Source organism: Manacus candei, unplaced genomic scaffold (assembly GCF_025592945.1).
Source record: "Manacus candei isolate 608988 ecotype Guabito, Panama unplaced genomic scaffold, ASM2559294v1 h1tg000588l, whole genome shotgun sequence".
NCBI classification, from domain to species: Eukaryota; Metazoa; Chordata; class Aves; order Passeriformes; family Pipridae; genus Manacus; species Manacus candei.
The window spans coordinates 1-23,614 of NW_026138636.1; the positions used below are offsets into that span (position 1 = coordinate 1).

The window sequence follows — 23,614 nt, forward strand, 5'->3', positions numbered from 1 at the left end:
CAAGGGCTCTTCTCCTCCTCTTCCTCGTCCTTCAGACTGCCCCAAATCCCAGGGGGTGACCCCCCAGGTGAGCTTTCCCACCCCAAATCCCAGGAATGACCCCCCCAGGCGATGTCACCCAACCCCACCCAAGGGCTCTTCTCCTCCTCCTCCTCCTCCCTCTCCTCCTCCTCCTCCTCCTCCTCCTCTTCTTCCTCCTCCTCCTCGTCCTCCAGCCCACCCCAAATCCCAGGGGTGCCCTCCTGGCTGAGCTTTCCCACACCCCAAATCCCAGGAATGACCCCCCAGGTGAGGTTTCCCACCCCAAATCCCAGGGATGACCCCCCAGGCAATGTCACCAACCCCTCCAAGGGTCCTCCTCCTCCTCCTGCAGGGTGGGACAGGGCCAAGGGGGACACGCTGGAAGGGTTGGGAAAAGCTGGTTTTCCCTCGGAAGCGCCGGTGGAAGGGGCAGGGGGAAGGAGGAGCCCCCCCTGGAGCCTCTCTGGGGACCCCCCCCCCCGGATTCTCCAGACACAAAATAATCCCAGAAACCCTTTTCCAAGCTCAGCCCTGCCCTGGGAAGGGGTTGGAGAGGGGAGGGGGGGCACAGAGAGACCCCACAGAGCCCCCCCAAGGAAAAGGGGCACAGAGGGACCCCACAGAGCCCCCCCAAGGGAAAAGGGGCACAGAGGGACCCCACAGAGCTCCCCCAAGGAACAGAGGGACCCCACAGACCTCCCCAGGGAAAAGAGGGACCCCCAAAGAGCCCCCCCCAAGGAAAAGAGGGGACCCCAGAGAGCCCCCCAAGGGGAAAAGGGGCACAGAGAGACCTCACAGAGCCCCCCCAAGGGAAAAGGGGGCACAGAGAGACCCCAGAGAGCCTCCCCAGGGAAAAGAGGGACCCCCAGAGAGCCCCCCAAGGGAAAAGGGGCACAGAGAGACCTCACAGAGCCCCTCCAAGGAAAAGAGGGACCCCCACAGAGCCCCCCCAAGGAAAGGGGCATGGAGGGACCCCACAGAGCCCCCCCCAGGGAAAAGAGGGGACCCCAGAGACCCCCCCCAAAGAAAAGGGGGCACAGAGAGACCCCCACAGAGCCCCCCCAGGGAAAAGAGGGACCCCAGAGACCCCCCCAAGGCAAAAGGGGCACAGAGAGACCCCACAGAGCCCCCCCAAGGGAAAGAGGGACCCCAGAGCCCCCCCAAGGGAAAAGGGGCACAGAGAGACCCCACAGAGCCCCCCCCAAGGAAAAGAGGGACACCAGAGACCCCCCCAAGGCAAAAGGGGCACAGAGAGACCCCACAGAGCCCCCCCCAAGGGAAAAGGGGGCACAGAGAGACCCCCCCCCCCCAAAGCTCCAGGAGGGACCCCCAACCCCCCCCCCCAGCACTGAACATCTCAATAGATGATCCAAAGGGGAATTTTTTCCAAATCAGGGAATTTTTTACACTGGGGGCCTTTTGTTTGTTTTTGGTTTTTCCCTCTGGATTAAGCCCTTCCCCCCCCCCCAAAAACCCCATAAAATACCCTCTCTGCCCTCCCCTCCTCCCGGGGGGGCCTCAGCAGCTCCCCGGGGGGGTCTCCCCAGGGTTTTTTGTGGTCCCACCCCCCCTGGAAGCTCCAACTCCACCCCCCTTTTCCACCCCCCCGGGAGGACAATTCCCCTCCCCACACGGACACTGTTCCACGAGAACCACCATCCAAGGATAAAACTCGGGGAGCAGGGCAGAAAAACACCCCCCCCCTCTCCCTCCTCCCCCCTTTTTTATCCGGAATGACCCCCCCGGGAAGGGTTTTGGGGCCCCCCCAACTCCTCAACCCCCCAAAACCCGGAGCCCCAATTTATCCCCGACCTCCCACACCCCGTTTTATCCTTGGGCAGCCAAAGAAACCCCCCAAAAAAAAAACCCCAAAAAACCTCTCTGCCCTCCCCTCCCAGCACTGGGGGGGGCTCAGCAGCTCCCCGGGGGGGTCTCCCCCGGGGGTTTTTGTTGGCCCCACCCCCCCTGGAAGCTCCAACTCCACCCCCTTTTTCCACCCCCCCGGGAGGACAATTCCCCTCCCCCGCACGGACACTGTTCCACGAGAACCACCATCCAAGGATAAAACTCGGGGAGCAGGGCAGAAAAACACCCCTTCTCTCCATCCTCCCCCCCTTTTTTATCCGGAATGACCCCCCCGGGAAGGGTTTTTGGGGCCCCCCAACTCCTCAACCCCCCCAAAACCCGGAGCCCAATTTATCCCCGACCGCCCACACCCCGTTTTATCCTTGGGCAGCCAAAAGAAACCCCCCCCAAAAAAAAAACCCCAAAAAACCCCTCTGCCCTCCCCTCCCAGCACTGGGGGGGGCTCAGCAGCTCCCGGGGGGGTCTCCCCGGGGGTTTTTGTGGTCCCACCCCCCCCTGGAAGCTCCAACTCCAACCCCCCTTTTCCACCCCCCGGGGGGACAATTCCCCTCCCCACACGGACACTGTTCCACGAGAACCACCATCCAAGGATAAAAACTCGGGGAGCAGGGGAGAAAAACACACCCCCCCTCTCCCTCCTCCCCCCCTTTTTTATCCGGAATGACCCCCCCCGGGAAGGGTTTTTGGGGCCCCCCCCAGCGGGCCGAAACCCCCCCCACCCCCCCCCAAAAAAAAACCCGGAGAGGGAACACGAGAGGGAAGAGCAACCCCCACCCCCCGGCCCCCCACATCCCACCCCAGGGTCTCTCCCCCCCCCCGGGGAGCCCGGTGCGGGGAAACGAGGGCGGGAGAATCCCAAAAAAAAAACCCCGGAGGAACCCAAGGAGTCTCTCACTCACTCACTCACTCGACCTGTGGTGATTTTTGGGGGGTGGGCGTGGGGGGCGGGTGCAAGCGAAGCCGACTCGGGGCTCTCCCCCCCCCCCCGGGGGAGGGTTTTCATCTGTACAAAGTCCCAGGAGGAGCAGAAGAAGCGTCTCCATCTCTCTCTCTCTCCCTCCTCCCTCTCTCCGTTCCCTCCCTCCGGACACCGACCCGGCGGAAGGGGGGTGGGGGGGGGATCGTGGTTGATTATTTTGTTTTTGGGGGTGTGTCTGGTCTGGTTTCTGTCGCCCTCAGGGCTCCATTTTTTCGCCTCCTCTCCTCTCTCTCCCTCTCTCTCTCCCTCTCTCTCTCCCGGCGATGCCCCCTTTTACATTTTGTGGTGGGTTTTTTTTGGTCGCGTTTCGTTGGGTTTTGTCTAAATGAAATACTCCTTCTTGTCGTCGGCGCCGTCCTTGGCCGCCCTCGGCGTTGATGATGGCGGTGTCGGCGTCCGGCGCGTCGTCGGAGCCCTTGGCCTCGTGGGTCAGGTACGTGCCTGGTGGGGAGGGAAAGAGGGATGTTGTTGCTTTAACTGGTCTTGATTTAAGTGTCATTGGTTTATTTGATCTTGATTTAAGTGTCATTGATTTATTTGATCTTGATTTAAGTGCTGTTGGTTGAACTGGTCTTGATTTAAGTGTCATTAGTTCATTTGGTCTTAAGTGTTATTGGTTTACTTGGCCTTGACTTAAGTGTCATCGGTTTATTTGGTCTTGACTTAAGTGCTGTCGGTTTATTTGGCCTTGATTTAAGTGTTATTGGTTTACTTGGTCTTGACTTAAGTGGTTTTGGTTTATTTGGTCTTGATTTAAGTGTCATTGGTTTACTTGGCCTTGACTTAAGTGTTGTTGGTTTAATTGGTCTTGACTTAAGTGTTGTTGGTTTATTTGGCCTTGATTTAAGTGTCATTGGTTTATTGGGCCTTGACTTAAGTGTTGTCGGTTTAATTGGCCTTGATTTAAGTGTCATTGGTTTATTTGGCCTTGATTTAAGTGTCATTGATTTATTTGATCTTGATTTAAGTGCTGTTGGTTGAACTGGTCTTGATTTAAGTGTCATTAGTTCATTTGGTCTTAAGTGTTATTGGTTTACTTGGTCTTGACTTAAGTGGTTTTGGTTTATTTGGTCTTGACTTAAGTGCTGTCGGTTTATTTGGCCTTGATTTAAGAGACATTGGTTTATTTGGCCTTGATTTAAGTGTCATTGGTTTATTTGGTCTTGACTTAAGTGTTGTTGGTTTATTTGGCCTTGATTTAAGTGTCATTGATTTATTTGATCTTGATTTAAGTGCTGGTGGTTGAACTGGTCTTGATTTAAGTGTCATTAGTTTATTTGGTCTTAAGTGTTATTGGTTTACTTGGCCTTGCCTTAAGTGTTGTTGGTTTATTTGATCTTGATTTAAGTGTCATTGATTTATTTGATCTTGATTTATAGGAGGGCGAGGAGGACGAGGTAGGTGGGCAGCGGCACCGTGTAGCAGTTTAGTCCAGGCCTTCCCCGGCAGCCAGGTGGAAACCAAGGAAATATCCACGTCCTGGTGTTCCATTCTGTCTCTTTACATCAGCAGAAGTATTAAATACAAGGGGGAAGGAAGTTAGAGGTCAGATCTCCTCCAGAGAAGCTGGAGACAGTAGGTCCCTGCAGCCAGTCTCGCTTGCGTGAGAGTGAGGCCTGTGAGGCCCGTGAGGCCTGTGAGGCCCGTGACGCCATGCGAGGTCTGGGAGGCCTGAGAGGTCTGTGAGGCCTGAGAGGTCTGTGAGGCCTGCAAAGCCTGTGAGAAGTGTGAGGTCTGCAAGGCCTGTGAGGCCTGCGAGGCCTGTGAGGCCTGTGAGGTCTGCAAGGTCTGCAAGGCCTGTGAGGCCCGTGAGGCCTGCGAGGCCTGTGAGGCCCTGTGAGGCCTGCGAGGCCTGTGAGGCCTGCGAGGTCTGCGAGGCCTGTGAGAAGTGCGAGGCCTGGTGAGGCCTGCAAGGCCTGTGAGGGCCTGCGAGGTCTGCGAGGTCTGCAGAGGTCTGTGAGGCCTGCAAGGCCTGTGAGGCCTGCAGGGCCTGCGAGGTCTGCTGCGAGGCCTGTGAGAAGTGCGAGGCCTGTGAGGCCTGCAAGGCCTGTGAGGCCTGCGAGGTCTGCGAGGTCTGTGAGGCCTGCGAGGCCTGTGAGGCACTGCGAGGTCTGCAAGGTCTGCAAGGCCTGTGAGGCCCGTGAGGCCTGCAAGGCCTGCAAGGTCTGTGAGGTCTGCGAGGTCTGCAAGGCCTGTGAGAAGTGCAAGGCCTGTGAGGTCTGTGAGGCCTGCGAGGTCTGCAAGGTCTGCGAGGCCTGTGAGGCCTGTGAGGCCCGTGAGGCCTGTGAGGTCTGCGAGGCCTGTGTTCCCAAGGACTTGTCAGGAATAAAAACCCAACCCCAACACACACACCGGGACGGAGGAGAACCGGGTGAGAGCCACCTTCCCCCTCCCCCTGTACCCCACCAGAGTGCCCCCCTAATGCCCCCCTGTGCCCCCCCTAATGCCCCCCGTACCTTTGTGCCGGATCAGGTAGTGCCCCAGGACGATGAGGAGGCTGAGCAGGAGGAAGACGATGACGGCCACCACGCCGCCGATGACCGCGTGGTACGTGCCCGACGCCGAGAGGCACCGGGCTGGCGTCTGCCCAGGGGTGGGGGGGCACGGGGGGTGGGGGGCACAGAGAGAGAGGGGAGAGCGGGGTTCAGCCCCTTGTGGGGGGGTGTTTTGACCCCCAGGGCCTCCTCCTTGCCCCGGGAGGTGCCCGGTGGGGACGGGGAAGGGGCAAAGAGGGCGGAAATCTGGGGGGTGGGGGGCACCAAAATGGGGGGGGTGGGCACCAAAACAGTGGAGGTGGGCACATGATGGGGACCCAGGCGGGGCTCGTGCTTGCCCCTGAGGGCTGGCACAGCGACCCAAGGGGGTGGTGGCATCCTAAGGAGTGGTGGCATCCTAAGGGATGGTGGCACCTCAAGGGGTGGTGGCACCTCAAGGGTGTGGTGGCATGAGGACATGTGTGCCACAGGGACACAGGGACCGAGGGACATGGGGACATGGGGACACAGGGACATGTGTGGCACAGGGACGTGGGGACACAGAGACACAGGGACATGAGGATATGGGGACACAGGGACGTGTGTGCCACAGGGACATGGGGACACAGGGACACTATGTGCCACAGGGACACGCATGGCACAGGGACATGTGTGACATGGGGATGCATGTGTCACAGGGATACAGGGACGTGGGGACACAGAGACACGGGGACATGGGGACATGGGGACACAGGGACACACACAACAGCCCTGGGACACGTGTGGCACAGGGACACGGGGACATGTGTGGCACAGGGACGTGGGGACACAGAGACACAGGGACACGGGGACACGGGGACACAGGGACACAGAGACATGACGATATGGGCACACAGGGACACGTGTGGCACAGGGACACGGGGACACACGTGGCACGGGGACACGAGGACATGGGGACACATGTGCCAGAGGGACACAGGAACACAGGGACACGGGGACACGTGTGGCACAAGGACATGAGGACACAGGGACATGGGGACACGTGTGACACGGGGACACAGGAACACAGGGACACGGGGACATGAGGACACGGGGACACGAGGACATGGGGACACGTGTGCCAGAGGGACACAGGAACACAGGGACACGGGGACACGGGGACACGTGTGGCACAAGGACACGAGGACACAGGGACACAGGGACATGAGGACATGGGGACACATGTGACACGAGGACATGAGGACATGAGGACACAGGGACACAGGGACACAGGGACACGTGTGGCATGGGGACACAAGGACACAGGGACACGGGGACACAAGGACATGGGGACACGAGGACATGGGGACACATGTGCCAGAGGGACACAGGAACACAGGGACACGGGGACACGTGTGACACGGGGACACGAGGACACAGGGACATGGGGACACGTGTGGCACATGGACACAGGGACAGGGGGACACGTGTGACACGAGGACACAAGGACACAGGGACACGGGGACATGTGTGGCACACGGACACAGGGACACAGGGACACAGAGACACAGGGACACAAGGACACAGGGACACGGGGACATGTGTGACATGGGGACACGAGGACACAGGGACACAGGGACACGTGTGGCACATGGACACAGGGACACAGAGACATGACGATATGGGCACACGGGGACACGTGTGGCACAGGGACACAGGGACACGGGGACACGTGTGGCACATGGACACAGGGACACGGGGACATGAGGACACAGGGACGTGGGGACACATGTGACACGAGGACACGAGGACACACGGACACAGGGACAGGGGGACACAAGGACACAAGGACACAGAGACACAGGGACACAAGGACACAGGGACACGGGGACATGTGTGGCACACGGACACAGGGACACGAGGACACGTGTGACACGAGGACACGAGGACACAGGAACACAGGGACACAGGGACATGTGTGACACAGGGACACGGGGACATGAGGACACGAGGACACAGAGACCCAGGGACATGGGGACACAGGGACATGAGGACATGGGGACACAGAGACACAGGGACGTGGGGACACATGTGACACAAGGACACTAGGACACAGGGACATGGGGACATGTGTGACACAAGGACACAAGGACACAGAGACACAGGGACACAAGGACACAGGGACACGGGGACACGTGTGACACGGGGACATGAGGACATGGGGACATGAGGACATGGGGACATGAGGACACAAGGACACAGGGACACGAGGACACGAGGACACAGGGACACGGGGACACGTGTGGCACACGGACACAGAGACACAGGGACACAAGGACACAGGGACACAAGGACACAGGGACACGAGGACACAGGGACACGAGGACACACGGACACAGGGACACATGTGACACGTGTGGCACGCGGCCAGGCGCGCCCGGGGGTGCCCTCACCGCTGACGTCCAGGTTGTACTTGGCCACGACGCTGCCCATGGCGCTGGTGGCCGTGCACACGTAGGTGCCGCTGTCGCTCTTGTTCAGGAAGGGGAAGATGAGGACGCTGTCCGAGCTCAGCTGCAGCGGCGCCTCGCTGCCCTCCTTCTCCCACAGGAACTCCTGGGGGCTGGAATGGGATGGGAATGGGATTGGGATTGGGAATGGGAATGGGGGCCTCGCTGCCCTCCTTCTCCCACAGGAACTCCTGGGGGCTGGAATGGGATTGGAACGGGATTGGGAATGGGAAAGGCTGCCCTCCTTCTCCCACAGGAACTCCTGAGGGCTGGAATGGGATTGGGAATGGGATTGGGAATGGGAATGGGATTGGGAATGGGAATGGGCGCCTCGCTGCCCTCCTTCTCCCACAGAAACTCCTGGGGGCTGGAATGGGATTGGGAATGGGATTGGGAATGGGGGCCTCGCTGCCCTCCTTCTCCCACAGGAACTCCTGGGGGCTGGAACGGGATTGGGAATGGGAATGGGAATGGGAAAGGCTGCCCTCCTTCTCCCACAGGAACTCCTGAGGGCTGGAATGGGATTGGGAATGGGATTGGGAATGGGAATGGGATTGGGAATGGGGGCCTCGCTGCCCTCCTTCTCCCACAGGAACTCCTGGGGGCTGGAACGGGATTGGGAATGGGATTGGGAATGGGAACGGGATTGGGAATGGGAATGGGATTGGGAATGGGAATGGGGGCCTCACTGCCCTCCTTCTCCCACAGGAACTCCTGGGGGCTGGAATGGGATTGGGAATGGGATTGGGAATGGGAATGGGGGTGGGAATGGGAATGGGGGCCTCGCTGCCCTCCTTCTCCCACAGGAACTCCTGGGGGTTGGAACGGGATTGGGAATGGGATTGGGATTGGGATTGGGATTGGGGGCCTCGCTGCCCTCCTTCTCCCACAGGAACTCCTGGGGGCTGGAATGGGATTGGGAGCAGGAATGGGGGTGGGAAAGGCTGTCTGGGATGGGGAGTGGGAATAGTGGAATGGTCAGGAGGGATCTGCTGGACCAGGGATGATCCAGGAGGGATCTGCTGGACAAGGAGTGATCCAGGAGGGATTTGGTGGGCAAGGGATGGTCCAGGAGGGATCTGCTGGATCAGGGACGATCCAGGAGGGATCTGCTGGATCAGGGATGACCCAGGAGGGATCTGCTGGATCAGGGGTGATCCAGGAGGGATCTGCTGGACCAGGGATGGTCCAGGAGGGATCTGCTGGATCAGGGATGATCCAGGAGGGACCTGCTGGATCAGGGGTGATCCAGGAGGGACCTGCTGCTCTCCCTGGGGTGTCACCGGAGCCCCAACTCCCCCCAGCCCTCCCTGCCCAGCCCTGGGAAGGGTTTCCCGGTGGATTTGGGGGCCGGGCAGGGCCGGAGGAGGAGGAGGAAGGGGAGGAAGGGCCTTACATGGGGTTGCCCTGCCCGTCACACTGGAGCTGCAGCTTCTCCCCCCTCCCGCGGGTACTGAGGGTGCGGCTCGATCCGGGCCGTGGGTTTGTCTGCAAAAGGAGAAACACGGCGGGGTGAGGGCCTGGCACCCCGAAAACTCACCCTGGAACCCCCAAAACTGACCCTGGAACCCCCAAAACTCACTCTGGAACCCCCAAAACTCACCCTGGAACCCCCAAAACTGACCCTGGAACCCCAAAACCTGACCCTGGAACCCCGAAAACTCACCCTGGCACCCCCAAAACTGACCCTGGAACCCCAAAACCTGACCCTGGAACCACAAAAACTCATCCTGGCACCCCAAAAACTGACCCTGGAACCTCGAAAACTCACCCTGGAACCCTGAAAACTCATCCCTGGCACCCCGAAAACTGATCCTGGTACCCCGAAAACTCACCCTGGAACCCAGAAAAGTGACCCTGGCACCCCAAAAATTGACCCTGGAACCCCAAAAACTGACCCTGGCACCCCAAAAAACTCACCCTGGCACCCCCAAAACTGACCCTGGAACCCCGAAAACTGACCTGGAACCCAAAAAACTGACCCTGGCACCCAAAAAATGACTCAGGTAACTCAAAATCTGACCCTGACTTCTCAAACCCCACCTGGTCCCTCAGTCTGTCCCCCACCTCAGGGGACAGCAGGACATGGGAGGTGGGGACAGGCAGGGACGGGTCCCAGGGACTTGGGGACAGGCAGGACACAGGGTCAAGTCCCAGGGAGATGGTGCAGGCAGGACACGGGAGATGGTGCAGGCAGGGATGAGTCCAGGGACTTGGGGACAGGCAGGACAGGGAGATGGTGCAGGCAGGACACAGGGACAAGGACCTGGGGACAGGCAGGACACAGGGACAAGGACTTGGGGACAGGCAGGACAGAGGGACAAGTCCAGGGACTTGGGGACAGGCAGGACACAGGGATAAGTCCCAGGGAGATGGTGCAGGCAGGACATGGAAGATGGTGCAGGCAGGGACAAGTCCAGGGAGTTGGGGACAGGCAGGACACTGGACAAGACACAGGGACAAGTCCCAGGGACATGGTGCAGGCAGGACATGGGAGATGGTGCAGGCAGGACACAGGGACAAGTCCAGAGACTTGGGGACAGGCAGGACACAGGACAAGGATTTTGGGACAGGCAGGACACACGGACAAGTCCCAGGGAGATGGTGCAGGCAGGACACAGGGACAAGGACTTGGGGACAGGCAGGACACTGGGACCAGACACAGGGACAAGTCCCAGGACTTAGGACAGGCAGGACAGGGGAGATGGTGCAGGCAGGGATGAGTCCCAGGGAGATGGTGCAGGCAGGACAGGGGAGATGGGGACAGGCAGGGACAAGTCCCAGGGACTTGGGGACAGGCAGGCCACCGGTGCCAGGCTTGGGGGGTCCCCCGTGTGCCCGCCCTGGTGGCCCGGCACACCCGTGTGCCCACGTCACGCCGCGATCACGCGTGTGGTGCCCGCCGGCCCCCCCCCCCTCGCCCCCCGTGCCGCCCCCCCCCCCCCCAGTGCCACGTACAGTGGACCTGCAGCTTCTCGGTGGTGGACCTCTCGGAGTTCTGCAGGGACTCGTGGTCCACCGAGCAGGTCACCTCGGCCCCGTTCTCCTCCTTGGTCACCCGGAACTCCACCCGGCTGCTCACCGTGAACGTCTTCCCGTTGGGGTCCTCCAGCACCTCCACGCCCGTGTCTGCGGGGACCGGGGGGGGAACTCAGGGCTCAGGGGACACCACGGTGAGGTCACAGAGGTCAACTTGTCCCCACGGTGTCCCCCCAAAGCCCACCTGACCCCCACAGGATGTGCCCATTGGGAAGGACCCACCAGGACCGTCCCAAAGAGGTGTGACCAAGGCAGGGGACCGGGGGGGGCCTCAGGGCTCAGGGGACACCATGGCGAGGTCATGGTGGTCTTCTTGTCCCCACGGTGTCCCCACGGTGTCCCCCCAAAGCCCACCTGACCCCCACAGGACCACGGGATGTGCCCATTGGGAAGGACCCACCAGGACCGTCCCATAGAAGTGTGACCAAGGCAGGGGACAGGGGGGGGACCCTCAGAGCTCAGGGGACACCACGGTGAGGTCGTGTGGGTCACCTTGTCCCCACGGTGTCCCCACGGTGTCCCCCCCAAAGCCCACCTGACCCCCACAGGACCACGGGATGTGCCCAAGTTGGGAGGGACCCACCAGGACCGTCCCAAAGAGGTGTGACCAAGGCAGGGGACAGGGGGACCCTCAGAGCTCAGGGGACACCACGGTGAGGTCACGGTGGGTCTCCTTGTCCCCACGGTGTCCCCCACGGTGTCCCCAAAGCCCACCTGACCCCCACGGGACCACGGGATGTGCCCAAGTTGGGAGGGACCCACCAGGACCGTCCCCAGGCAGGGGACAGGGGGGACCCTCAGGGCTCAGGGGACACCACGGTGAGGTCACGGTGGTCACTTTGTCCCCACGGTGTCCCCACAGGCCACCCCAACACCCACAGGACCACAGGGCTGCCCCCCAGTTGTCCCCCTATGGTTGGCACCCACCCTTGAGCTCGCGGTTGCCCCCCAGGGTTGGCACCCACCCTTGAGCTCGCGGTTGCCCCCATGCAGTTGGCACCCACCCTTGAGCTCGTGGTTGCCCCTTGGTTGCCCCCCTGCAGTTGGCACCCACCCTTGAGCTCGCGGTTGCCCCCAAGTTGACCCCCAGGGCTGGCACCCACCTTGAGCTCGCGGTTGCCCCCCAGGGCTGGCACCCACCCTTGAGCTCGCGGTTGCCCCTGGTTGCCCCTCTCATGGTTTGGCACCCACCCTTGAGCTCACGGTTGCCCCCCAGGGCTGGCACCCACCCTTGAGCTCGCGGTTGCCCCTCAGTTGCCCCCCCAGGGCTGGCACCCACCCTTGAGCTCACGGTTGCCCCCCAGGGTTGGCACCCACCCTTGAGCTCGCGGTTGCCCCCTGGTTGCCCCCCTGGTTGCCCCCCAGGGCTGGCACCCACCCTTGAGCTCGCGGTTGCCCCCTGGTTGCCCCCAGGGTTGGCACCCACCCTTGAGCTCGTGGTTGCCCCCTGGTTGCCCCCCAGGGTTGGCACCCACCCTTGAGCTCGCGGTTGCCCCCTGGTTGCCCCCCCAGGGTTGGCACCCACCCTTGAGCTCGCGGTTGCCCCCCAGGGCTGGCACCCACCCTTGAGCTCGCGGTTTGCCCCCCTGGTTGCCCCCCAGGGTTGGCACCCACCCTTGAGCTCGCGGTTGCCCCCCCAGGGTTGGCACCCACCCTTGAGCTCGCGGTTGCCCCTTGGTTGCCCCCAGGGTTGGCACCCACCCTTGAGCTCGTGGTTGCCCCCTGGTTGCCCCTGGTTGCCCCCCAGGGCTGGCACCCACCCTTGAGCTCGCGGTTGCCCCCCAGGGCTGGCACCCACCCTTGAGCTCGCGGTTGCCCCTCAGTTGCCCCCCAGGGTTGGCACCCACCCTTGAGCTCGCAGTTGCCCCCCCAGGGTTGGCACCCACCCTTGAGCTCGCGGTTGCCCCCTGGTTGCCCCCTGTTGCCCCCCCAGGGCTGGCACCCACCCTTGAGCTCACGGTTGCCCCTGGTTGCCCCCCAGGGTTGGCACCCACCCTTGAGCTCGCGGTTGCCCCCCAGGGCTGGCACCCACCCTTGAGCTCGCGGTTGCCCCCTGGTTGCCCCCTCTCATGGTTGGCACCCACCCTTGAGCTCACGGTTGCCCCCCAGGCTTGGCACCCACCCTTGAGCTCGCGGTTGCCCCCTGGTTGCCCCCTGGTTGCCCCCCAGGGCTGGCACCCACCCTTGAGCTCGCGGTTGCCCCCTGGTTGCCCCCTGGTTGCCCCCCAGGGCTGGCACCCACCCTTGAGCTCGCGGTTGCCCAGCCTCCAGCGCAGGGCAGCGGCGGGTTTGCTGCCCGAGGAGCGGCAGGTCAGCCGGGCCACCTTCTCCTCGTCGATGGGCTGCTCGTGGCCGAAGATCTGCGGCTTCTGAGGGATCCCTGAGGGACGGGGGAGAGGGACGGGGTCAGGGGGGGCACGGAGGGGTCAGGGGGGAGATGGACAGGTCAGGGGGGGCATGGGAGGGGGGCAGGGGGGAGATGGATAGGTCAGGGGGAGATGGACAGGTCAGGGGGAGATGGGAGGGGGGCAGGGGGGGGAGATGGACAGGTCAGGTGGGGAGATGGACAGGTCAGGGGGGGCACCAGGAGGGGTCAGGGGGGAGATGGACAGGTTCAGGGGGAGATGGACAGGTCAGGGGGGGCACCGGGAGGAGACGGGAGAGGTCACTGGGGGCACCAGGAGGGGTCAGAGGGGACACTGGGAGGGGTCGGGGGGGACACTGGGAGAGGGCAGAGGGGACACTGGGAAGGGTCGGAGGGGGGACACCGGGAGGAGACGGGAGGGCACCAGGAGAGGTCACGGGGGGGGCACCAGGAGAGGTCACGGGGGGGGCACCAGGAGGGGTCAGGGGGGGGACATTGGGAGGGATGGGCAGGAAATGCCGGGAGGAGGGGATGGGATATGGGAGCGGCAGGAGAGGGGATGGAGAGGGAGATGTTCTGCTGGAGATGGAGACGGAGATGTTCTCCACGAGATGGGGATGGACATGGAGATGGAGATGTTCTCCAGGAGGCGGGGATGGAGCTGTTCTCCAGGAAATGGGGATGGACACGGAGATGTTCTCCAGAGGTGGAGATGTTCTCCAGCAGTGGGGATGGAGCTGTTCTCCAGGAGGTGGGGATGGAGATGGAGATGTTCTCCAGGAAACAGAGATGTTCTCCAGGAGGTGGGGATGGACATGGAGATGTTCTCCAGGAAACAGAGATGTTCTCCAGGAGGCGGGGATGGAGATGTTCTGCAGAGGTGGGGACGGACATGGAAATGTTCTCCAGGAGAGGGGGATGGACATGGAGATGTTCTCCAGAGGTGGAGATGTTCTCCAGCAGTGGGGATGGACATGGAGATGTTCTCCAGGAGACAGAGCTGTTCCCCAGAGGGTGGGATGGAGACAGAGATGTTCCCCAGGGGTGTGGCTGGAGCTGTCCCCAGGGGTGGGATGGAGACAGAGCTGTTCTCCAGAGATGGAGCTGTCCCCCAGGGTGGGATGGCCATGGAGCTGCCCCCCAGGGTGGGATGGCCACGGAGCTGTTCTCCAGGGGTGGGATGGCCATGGAGCTGCCCCCCAGGGTGGGATGGCCATGGAGCTGTTCTCCAGGGTGGGATGGAGGCAGAACTGTTCTCCAGAGATGGAGCTGTTCCCCAGGGTGGGGATGGCCATGGAGCTGTTCTCCAGGGTGGGATGGACACGGAGCTGTCCCCCAGGGTGGGATGGCCATGGAGCTGCCCCCAGGGTGGGATGGCCATGGAGCTGTTCTCCAGGGGTGGGATGGCCATGGAGCTGCCCCCCCAGGGTGGGATGGACACGGAGCTGCCCCCCAGGGTGGGATGGCCATGGAGCTGTTCCCCAGGGTGGATGGCCATGGAGCTGTTCTCCAGGGTGGGATGGCCACGGAGCTGCCCCCCAGGGTGGGATGGCCACAGATCTGCCCCCCAGGGCGGTGTGGGGTGCCCGGGCCGTACCCAGCACGGTGACCAGGGCCTTGGCGGTGCGCACGGGCATGGTGAAGATGGAGCAGGTGTACTCGCCCTCGTCCGCCAGCACCACGTCGCTGATGCTGATGGTCAGCTCGTTGGGAGGTGGACTTTTCCAGCTGGATCCGGTTATCCCGGAGAGCTGGGGTGGGGAAAGGGAGGGCCGGGGTGAGCGGCGGGCTCGGGGCCACCACGGGGGTGGGAGCAGGAGGGGACATCGCCCTGAGCCAGCGCCGGGGTGACACCACGGTGCTGCTCTCCATCCCATCCATCCATCCAGTCCCAGCCCAGCCATCCAATCCCAGCCATCCCATCCATCCATCCAGTCCCAGCCCAGCCATCCAATCCCAGCCATCCCATTCCAGCCATCCCATTCCAGCCATCCCAGCCCATCCATCCATCCAGTCCCAGCCCAGCCATCCAATCCCAGCCATCCAATCCCAGCCATCCCATTCCAGCCATCCCAGCCCATCCCACCCATCCAATCCAGCCATCCCATCCATCCATCCAGTCCCAGCCCATCCATCCAATCCCAGCCATCCCGTTCCAAACCATCCCAGCCCATCCATCCAATCCCAGCCATCCCAGCCCATCCATCCAATCCCAGCCCATCCATCCAATCCCAGCCATCCCATTCCAGCCATCCCAGCCATCCATCCATCCAATCCCAGCCCAGCCCATCCCACCTATCCCACCCTATCCTACCCAATCCCAGCCATCCCATCACATCCCATCCCACCCATCTCACCCCATCCCACCCCACCCCATCTCATCAATCCCATCCCACCTCATCCCAGCCACCCCATCCCATCCCACCCACCCCATCCATCCCATCCCTGTTCTCTCCATCCCATCCCATCCCACCCTCTTCATCCCATCCCATCCCATCCATCCCATCCATCCCATCCCATCCACCTCATCCCATCAATCCCATCCCATCCCATCCAATCCTATCCCACCCATCCCATCCCTGTTCTCTCCATCCCACCTATCCCATCCCATCTCACCCCATCCCACCCATCCCATCCCACCCCATCCATCCCATCCCTGTTCTCTCCATCCCACCCCATCCATCCCATCCCATTCCACCCCATCCATCCATCCCATCCCATCCCATCCCATCCCACCCATCCCATCCCATCCCCTCCCATCCCATCCCATCCCATCCCACCCTCTTCATCCCATCCCATCCCCTCCCATCCCATCCATCCCATCCATCCCATCCCACCCTCTTCATCCCATCCCACCTCATCCCATCCCACCCTCTTCATCCCATCCCACCTCATCCCATCAATCCCATCCCATCCCATCAATCCCCTCCCACCCCAATCCCCTCCCACCCCACTCCCCCCCCCAGACCTCGTTTCTCCCCGAAGTAGAGGGTCTGCTGGGCGGGGTTGGACCACTGGAGCGAGGAATCGTCGGGATCCTCCACCTGGCACTTGAGCACCACGGTCCCTCCGGCCACCACCGTCTCGTCCGACGTCGTGGGCTGGCTCTCTGGGAACAGGGAATTCGGGAATTGGGGGTGTGCCCACCTATTTTGGGGTGGTTTTGGGGGGTGTGCAGCCCCCGTCTCCGTGTGCCAGGGCCGGTGCCAGCCCCGGGCCGGTGGCAGGTGGCGGCAGGCTCCGAGCTGGCACGGGCAGGGCGGATGCTCCCGGAGTGTCCAGCACCTGTGCCGGGGGTTCTCGTGCCAGGAAAAACCCGGGATCTTGGCTGGAGACACCAATTCCCCTGGGATTTTTTGGGAAGGGAAGGTTTGGGATGGTTTGGGAAGGTTTGGGAAGGTTGGGAAGGTTTGGGAAGGGAAGGTTTGGGAAGGGAAGGGAAGGGAAGGTTTGGGAAGGGAAGGTTTGGGAAGGGAAGGTTTGGAAGGTTTGGGAAGGTTTGGGAAGGGAAGGGAAGGGAAAGGGAAGGGAAGGGAAGGGAAGGGAAGGGAAGGGAAGGGAAGGGAAGGGAAGGGAAGGGAAGGGAAGGGAAGGGAAGGGAAGGGAAGGGAAGGGAAGGGAAGGGAAGGGAAGGGGAAGGGTGAAGGGAAGGGAAGGGAAGGGAAGGGAAGGGAAGGTTTGGGAAGGTTTGGGAAGGGAAGGTTTGGGAAGGTTTGGGAAGGGAAGGTTTGGGAAGGGAAGGGAAGTGTTTTGGGAAGGTTTGGGAAGGTTTGGGAAGGTTTGGGAAGGGAAGGTTTGGGAAGGGAAGGTTTTGGGAAGGGAAGGTTTGGGAAGGGAAGGTTTGGGAAGGGAAGGGAAGGGGACCTTTTCCTGTGTCCCAGCCCCCCCCGGGACCCCCAAAAAGGGCCCCAATTCCCTTTTCCCAGCCCCCCCTTTCCCTCGGGGAGCCCCCAGCCGCTCCCGACTTTTTCCAGAGGTTTTTTTTCCCGGCTCCTGCCCCCAAGGCCGAGCTCCTCCATCGCCGTTGCCATGGAAACCGGCTCCCCGGTTTTTCAGGCTCTCCCTGCCCGGCTGAGGCGTCTCGGCGGTCAAATTTGGGCTTGGGGGGCAGAGGAACCCCCAAAACCGACCCCAAAACCCGGCTCTGCAGGAGCCTCCCTGAGGAATTGTCGCTTCCAAGCGGGATTGAACATTCCAGGGGTTGGGCAAGAGGATGTTTGGAAGGGAAATAAGGGATTTTCCAAACGCTCCCTGAGCTCTGGCAGCCTTGGGAAGCTGTTCCAGGGCCTGAAACCTTTCCCAAAATCCCACCCAAACCTCCCCCTGACACCCCCAAAATCCACATCCCTGAGGATGTTTCCCAAAATCCATGTCCATGTAGGGATGATCCAAATATTCCCTGAGCTCTGGCAGCCTTGGGAAAGTTGTTCCAGGGCCTGAAACCTTTCCCAAAATCCCACCTAAACCTCCCCTGACACCCCAAAATCCAGGTCCTTGAGGAAGGAGAAGAGGGAGAGGAAGGAGAGGAGAGAGGAGAGGAAGAGGGAAGGAGAGGAGGAAGAAGAGGGAGAGGAGGGAGAAGAGGGAGGGAGAAGAGGGAGGGAGAAGAGAGAGGGAGAAGAGAGAGGGAGAAGAGAGAGGAGAAGAGAGAGGGAGAAGAGAGAGGGAGAAGAGAGAGGGAGAAGAGAGAGGGAGAAGAGAGAGGGAGAAGAGAGAGGGAGAAGAGAGAGGGAGAAGAGAGAGGGAGAAGAGAGAGGGAGAAGAGAGAGGGAGAAGAGAGAGGGAGAAGAGAGAGGGAGAAGAGAGAGGGAGAAGAGAGAGGGAGAAGAGAGAGGGAGAAGAGAGAGGGAGAAGAGGGAGGGAGAAGAGGGAGGGAGAAGAGGGAGGGAGAAGAGGGAGAGGAGAGAAGAGTGGAGGGAAAAGAGGGAGAAGAAGGAGAGGAAGGAGAAGAGAGAGAGGAGGAAGAAGAGGGAGAGGAGGGAGAAGAAGGAGAGGAGGGAGAAGAGGGAGAGGAGGGAGAAGAGAGGAGAGGAGGGAGAAGAGGGAGAGGAGGGAGAAGAGGGAGAGGAGGGAGAAGAGGGAGAGGAGGGAACCCTGGGCGAGCAGGGGGGGCTCCCCTGCACCCCCCCACCCCCGGGAGCCGCTGGACTCGTGTCCCAACAACACCCCCCTTAAATCCCCCGCGGGATTTCTGCTCCCGCATTCCCGCTCCCAACCCGAGCCAGGGATTTATCGGGGCGACAACAAAACTCCTGCCCCAAATTCCTGCCCCCCCCTCCCTCGGGCAGCAGCGCCGGCTCAGCCCTCGCCGCCGTCTGGGCTCTTGATCCCGGCTTTGTCGAGCCCAGCCCGCCGTGCCAGGCAAATTCTGGGCTCTCCATCCCGGAGGATCTTCCCTCTTTTCCTCCTTTTCCCCCTCCCCGGCGCGATCCCGGCTCGGTTTTTTTTTCCCCCCTCCCCAAAATCGGTGCAAGGGCGGGAGGGGTCGCGACCCTTTCCCTTCCCTTCCCTTCCCTTCCCTTCCCTTCCCTTCCCTTCCCTTCCCTTCCCTTCCCCTTCCCTTCCCTTCCCTTCCCTTCCCTTCCCTTCCCTTCCTTCCCTTCCCAAACCTTCCCAAACCTTCCCAAACCTTCCCTTCCCAAACCTTCCCTTCCCTTCCCTTCCTTCCCCGGGTCTTCCCAGCGCTCCCTCCCCTCGGGAGCCGCGGGATTGTTGCTGGCACGGCCCGCCGGGGAGCAGATGGAGAGCCGATGGAGAGCCGATGGAGAGCCGATGGAGAGCCCTCCCGGCGCGTGGGAGCCGGGAATTCGGGAATTCGCGGGTGGGAGAACTCGGGGGGAAAAGCGGCTTTTGTTGCTCCGGGAAAAACTCGGGGGCTTCCACTGCTGGGAGGGTTGGAGGTGGCCAGAACCCTGTTGGGATCCCGAATTTCTCCCTCCCAGACCTCATCCCACACAGGCAGGGTAAGAAGGGGGGAGTCCTTCAATAAAAACACCACCTGGAAGCACAGGAAGCTTCTCCTGGGTGGTTTGGACAAGGAGACCCCTCCAGCACCTCCCCAAGAGGTGACAGGACAGGGACAGTGTCCTCTGCAAACCCCTCATCCCTCCTGCTCCTCAGGCACCTCCTGATGGGCTCCAGTGGGATAAACACAGGGAAAAACAGCCCCAAGAACTGCTGGAACCTCCCCAAAGCTGCTCCTGAGGCTGCAGGACCACAGGAGCTGCTCCATCACCTGCTGGAAGGTTGGGGGTGGCCAGAACCCCGTTGGGATCCCAAATTTCTCCCCTCCCAGACCTCATCCCGCACAGGCAGGGTAGGAAGGGGGAGTCCTTCCCACCTGGAAGCACAGGAAGCTTCTCCTGGGTGGTTTGGACAAGGAGACCCCTCCAACACCTCCCCAAGAGGTGAAACCACCCAGCAGGACAGGGACAGTGTCCTCTGCAAACCCCTCATCCCTCCTGCTCCTCAGGCACCTCCTGATGGGCTCCAGGGGGATAAACACAGGGAAAAACAGCCCCAAGAACTGCTGGAACCTCCTGAGGCTGCAGGACCACAGGGCCTGGCTGGAGATGGTCAGAACCCCCGTTGGGATCCCAAATTTCTCCCTCCCAGACCTCATCCCGCACAGGCAGGGCAGGAGGGGGGGAGTCCTTCCCACCTGGAAGCACAGGAAGCTTCTCCTGGGTGGTTTGGACAAGGAGACCCCTCCAGCACCTCCCCAAGAGGTGAAACCACCACGGCAGGACAGGGGACAGTGTCCTCTGCAAACCCCTCATCCCTCCTGCTCCTCAGGTACCTCCTGATGGTCTCCAGTGGGATAAACAAAGGGAAAAACAGCCCCAAGAACTGCTGGAACCTCCCCAAAGCTGCTCCTGAGGCTGCAGGACCACAGGGCCTGGCTGGAGATGGTCAGATCCCTGCTGGGATCCCAAATTTCTCCCTCCCAGACCTCATCCCACACAGACAGGGCAGGAGGGGGGGAGTCCTTCCCACCTGGAAGCACAGGAAGCTTCTCCTGGGTGGTTTGGACAAGGAGACACCTCCCCAGGAGGTGACAGGACAGGGACAGTGTCCTCTGCAAACCCCTCATCCCTCCTACTCCTCAGGCACCTCCTGATGGGCTCCAGGGGGATAAACACAGGGAAAAACAGCTCCAAGAACTGCTGGAACCTCCCAAAGCTGCTCCTGAGGCTGCAGGACCACAGGGCCTGGCTGGAGATGGTCAGAGCCCTGTTGGGATCCTGAATTTCTCCCTCCCAGACCTCATCCCGCACAGGCAGGGCAGGAGGGGGGGAGTCCTTCCCACCTGAAGCCCAGGAGGCTTCTCCTGGGTGGTTTGGACAAGGAGACCCCTCCAGCACCTCCCCAGGAGGTGAAACCACCCGGCAGGACAGGGGAGAGCGTCCTGGAGCTGCCTCTCTGCCAACACCTCCTCTCCCCTCCCCTCCAGACCCCTCCAGGGCAAAACCCCGGGGGCGGGGTGGGGGGAAAAGCAGCTCCGAGCGATTCCAGCACGTCCCAGCCCTGCCCTGGAACAACAGCGGGGCCACTGTCCAAACAAGAGGGTTACACAACTCCCCCCCCCCCCCCGGGGGGGAGGAGAAACCCTCCCGGCAAAGGACAACAACCCCCTCCGGCCCAAACACCCCCAGATCTGCCGACGGCAGCACAAAAAAACCCGGGTGGTGGGGGCCACAAAAACCCGGCGGCGGGGGGCACAAAAAGCGCCCCAAGAGGGAGGGGGAGGGGGGAAAAAAAACCCCCCAGGGGATCCCACGGCTCTTCCAGGGGCTCCACGAGACCCCGCGGAGGTGGAGACCCCCCGAGGAGGAGGCAGGTTGGGCGTCCTCCCCTCCACCCCCCCCGAGGATGGACACCCCCCAAGCTCCTTCCCGAGCGTTTTTTGGGGCTCCCCGGAGGATTTTTTTTTTTTGGCACCGGTGGCCACGGGGGCTGGGCCACGGCGGGAGAAATCTTGCAGTGTCATCGTCCAGCCCCGGGACACCTCCGGGGGTCGCGGCCACCCCCCCTCCTCCTCCTCCTCCTCCTCCTCCTCCTCGTCCTCCTCCTCCTCCCGGGAATATCGGGAGGGAATCGCGGCCACCCCCCCCCCACCCCCAACCCCGACCCCGAGCCAGCACCGTTCAGGGCGGGCCGGGGCGTCCCCCGCGCTTCGCCCACGCCCGAGTGACTCTCTCGGCTGCCCGTGGGAGGAACCGCGGCCGAAACGAGCCCCCCCCCCCCCAAAAAAAAAAACACCCCGGGATTCGTGGATGGGAGCGGCGCCAGCGGCCCCCGGAGTGGCTGCGGCGGGGGGGGGGGGGCTCAGCACCCTCAATCCCACGCCAGAATTCCCTCCCCGCTTCCAGCGGGGCTGAGGATGACGCCCAGACCCCCCCCCTAAGCCCCCTTAACCCCTCCCCAAAACCCCCCCCCCGGGCGACAGCCCCGCGCGGCCGCCGCACCCCCCCCACCCAAACACGCGCCCGGCGGCGCTTCTGTCGCGACAGGGGCGACTCCCGACAGCGGGCCAGACGGGAGCGGCGGGGCCCGGGCCCGCAGGGACCCGCAGGGGACCCGCAGCGAGGGCGCTGCCGCCGCCGAAATCGCGATCGCTCCGCGCCTGTCGCGACCGGCGGGGAGGGCGGGCGGGTTTGAACCCGCTTTGTCTGGCGGGCTGGGGCCGCTGGATGAGCCCCCACATCCCGCTGGATGCGCCCTAAAACCCTCTGGATGCCCCCACATCCTGTTGGATGCGCCCTAAATCCCGCTGGATGCGCCCCACATCCCACTGGATATCCCCCACATCCCGCTGGATGAGTCCTATATCCTGCCCTATATCCCGCTGGATATCCCCATATCCGGCTGGATGCCCCCACATCCCGCTGGCTGCGCCCTGCATCCCGCTGGATAAGCCCTATATCCCGCCCTATATCCCGCTGGATGCCAGCGGCAGAGGATGGCCCCACATCCCGCTGGATGCCCCCACATCCCACTGGATGCCAGCGGCAGAGGATGCTCCCTATATCCCGCTGGATGCCTCCATATCCCGCTGGATGATGCTCCCCACATCCCACTGGATGATGCCCCCCCCACATCCCGCTGGATGATGCCCCCACATCCCACTGGATGCCCCCCACATCCCGCTGGATGCCAGCAGCAGAGGATGCCCCCCACATCCCCCTGGATGATGCCCCCACATTCCGCTGGATGATGCCCCCACATCCCACTGGATGTTCCCCACATCCAGCTGGATGATGCCCCGCGATCCCGGCGGGACCGGGAGAGGAGCGGCCGCCCCTCCCCGAAGCCCCCCGAGCTCCCGGCGGGATTTGGGAGGGGGGGGGGGGAGGGAAAAGGATCGGGGACCCGCCCCGGCGGGGAAGGGGCTCCATCGCCGCCGCCGCTCCCCCGGGAGGCTCCACCCGGTGTCACCCGCGACAGCCGGGGCGGCTCCGTGCATCCCTCCATCCCTCCATCCATCCCTCCATTCCATCCATCCCTCCCTCCCTCCATCCCTCCATCCATCCCTCCATTCCATCCATCCCTCCATCCCTCCATCCCCCCCCCGGCGCCGCCGCCGCCCGCCGGGGCCTGTCTGGAACCTTCCGCCGCCCCCGGCCCGCCCCGGGGCGGCGATGGTGGGCGAGGGGGGGGACACACAGACACACACACACACCCCCACGACACGACGGACGGGACACCGCGAGCATCGTGACCTTGAGCCCCCCACCCCCGGGAGCGGGGCGGGATGGGGGGGGACACCCGGGGGGGGACACCCGGGGGGGGACACACGGGGGGGGACACCCGAGGAGCGGGCGGGGCCGGGGGGTGGCACCTGCCTGACCCACATCGCGCACCTGTCGCTGGCTGCGTGTGTGTCCCCCCCCCTTGCTCCTCCATCACCCCCAGGGATGTCGCTGCGTCCCCCCCCTTCCTCCTCCTCCTCCTCTTCTTCCTCCCCATCATCATCGCCCCCATCATCATCATCATCCTCATCCTCCATCCCCGGCGCCGCCACTCACCGTCGCGGGAGAGGTTTCCGCGCGCGGCGCCCAAGCAGGCGGCGAGGCAGCAGGACGGCGGCGAGCGCGGGGGGCACCATGGTGGCCCTGCCGGTGGCCCTGGAGGTGGGGGTGTGGGGGGGGGGGGGGTCCCCCGCGTTTTTTGGGGAAGGGGAGAGGGGGGGGGGTGGCAGGAGGAGCGGCCGCAGCTCCGTCCCCCTCGGCCGCCGCTCTCGCTCCGGAGCCGGTGCGGCAGCGGCGCCCGCTTTTATAGAGCCGGGGGGGCCGTGAGGGAGAGACCATTCGCGCCGCGCCGGGAGGGGGGGCGAGGGGGGAAAGCGGGGGGGCTCCCCATGGTCTGCCCCCGGGTAAAC

At 62.7% G+C, this 23,614-nt stretch overlaps 1 protein-coding gene across 1 annotated transcript; it reads right to left on the reverse strand.

Annotated features, from left to right (window-relative positions):
* Positions 1 to 3,045: 3,045 nt before the first annotated feature.
* LOC127466073 (cell adhesion molecule 3-like) lies at positions 3,046 to 23,370 on the reverse strand (the record flags this gene model as incomplete). Its single annotated transcript, XM_051776678.1, is given in 13 exon segments — positions 3,046 to 3,223; positions 3,225 to 3,307; positions 5,323 to 5,431; positions 5,433 to 5,449; positions 7,773 to 7,942; positions 9,226 to 9,269; positions 9,271 to 9,317; positions 10,788 to 10,958; positions 13,111 to 13,248; positions 14,831 to 14,945; positions 14,947 to 14,984; positions 16,202 to 16,342; positions 23,262 to 23,370. Coding segments are annotated over 13 exon segments (1,218 nt in total), but the record flags the coding sequence as incomplete, so codon positions are not given.
* Positions 23,371 to 23,614: the final 244 nt, after the last annotated feature.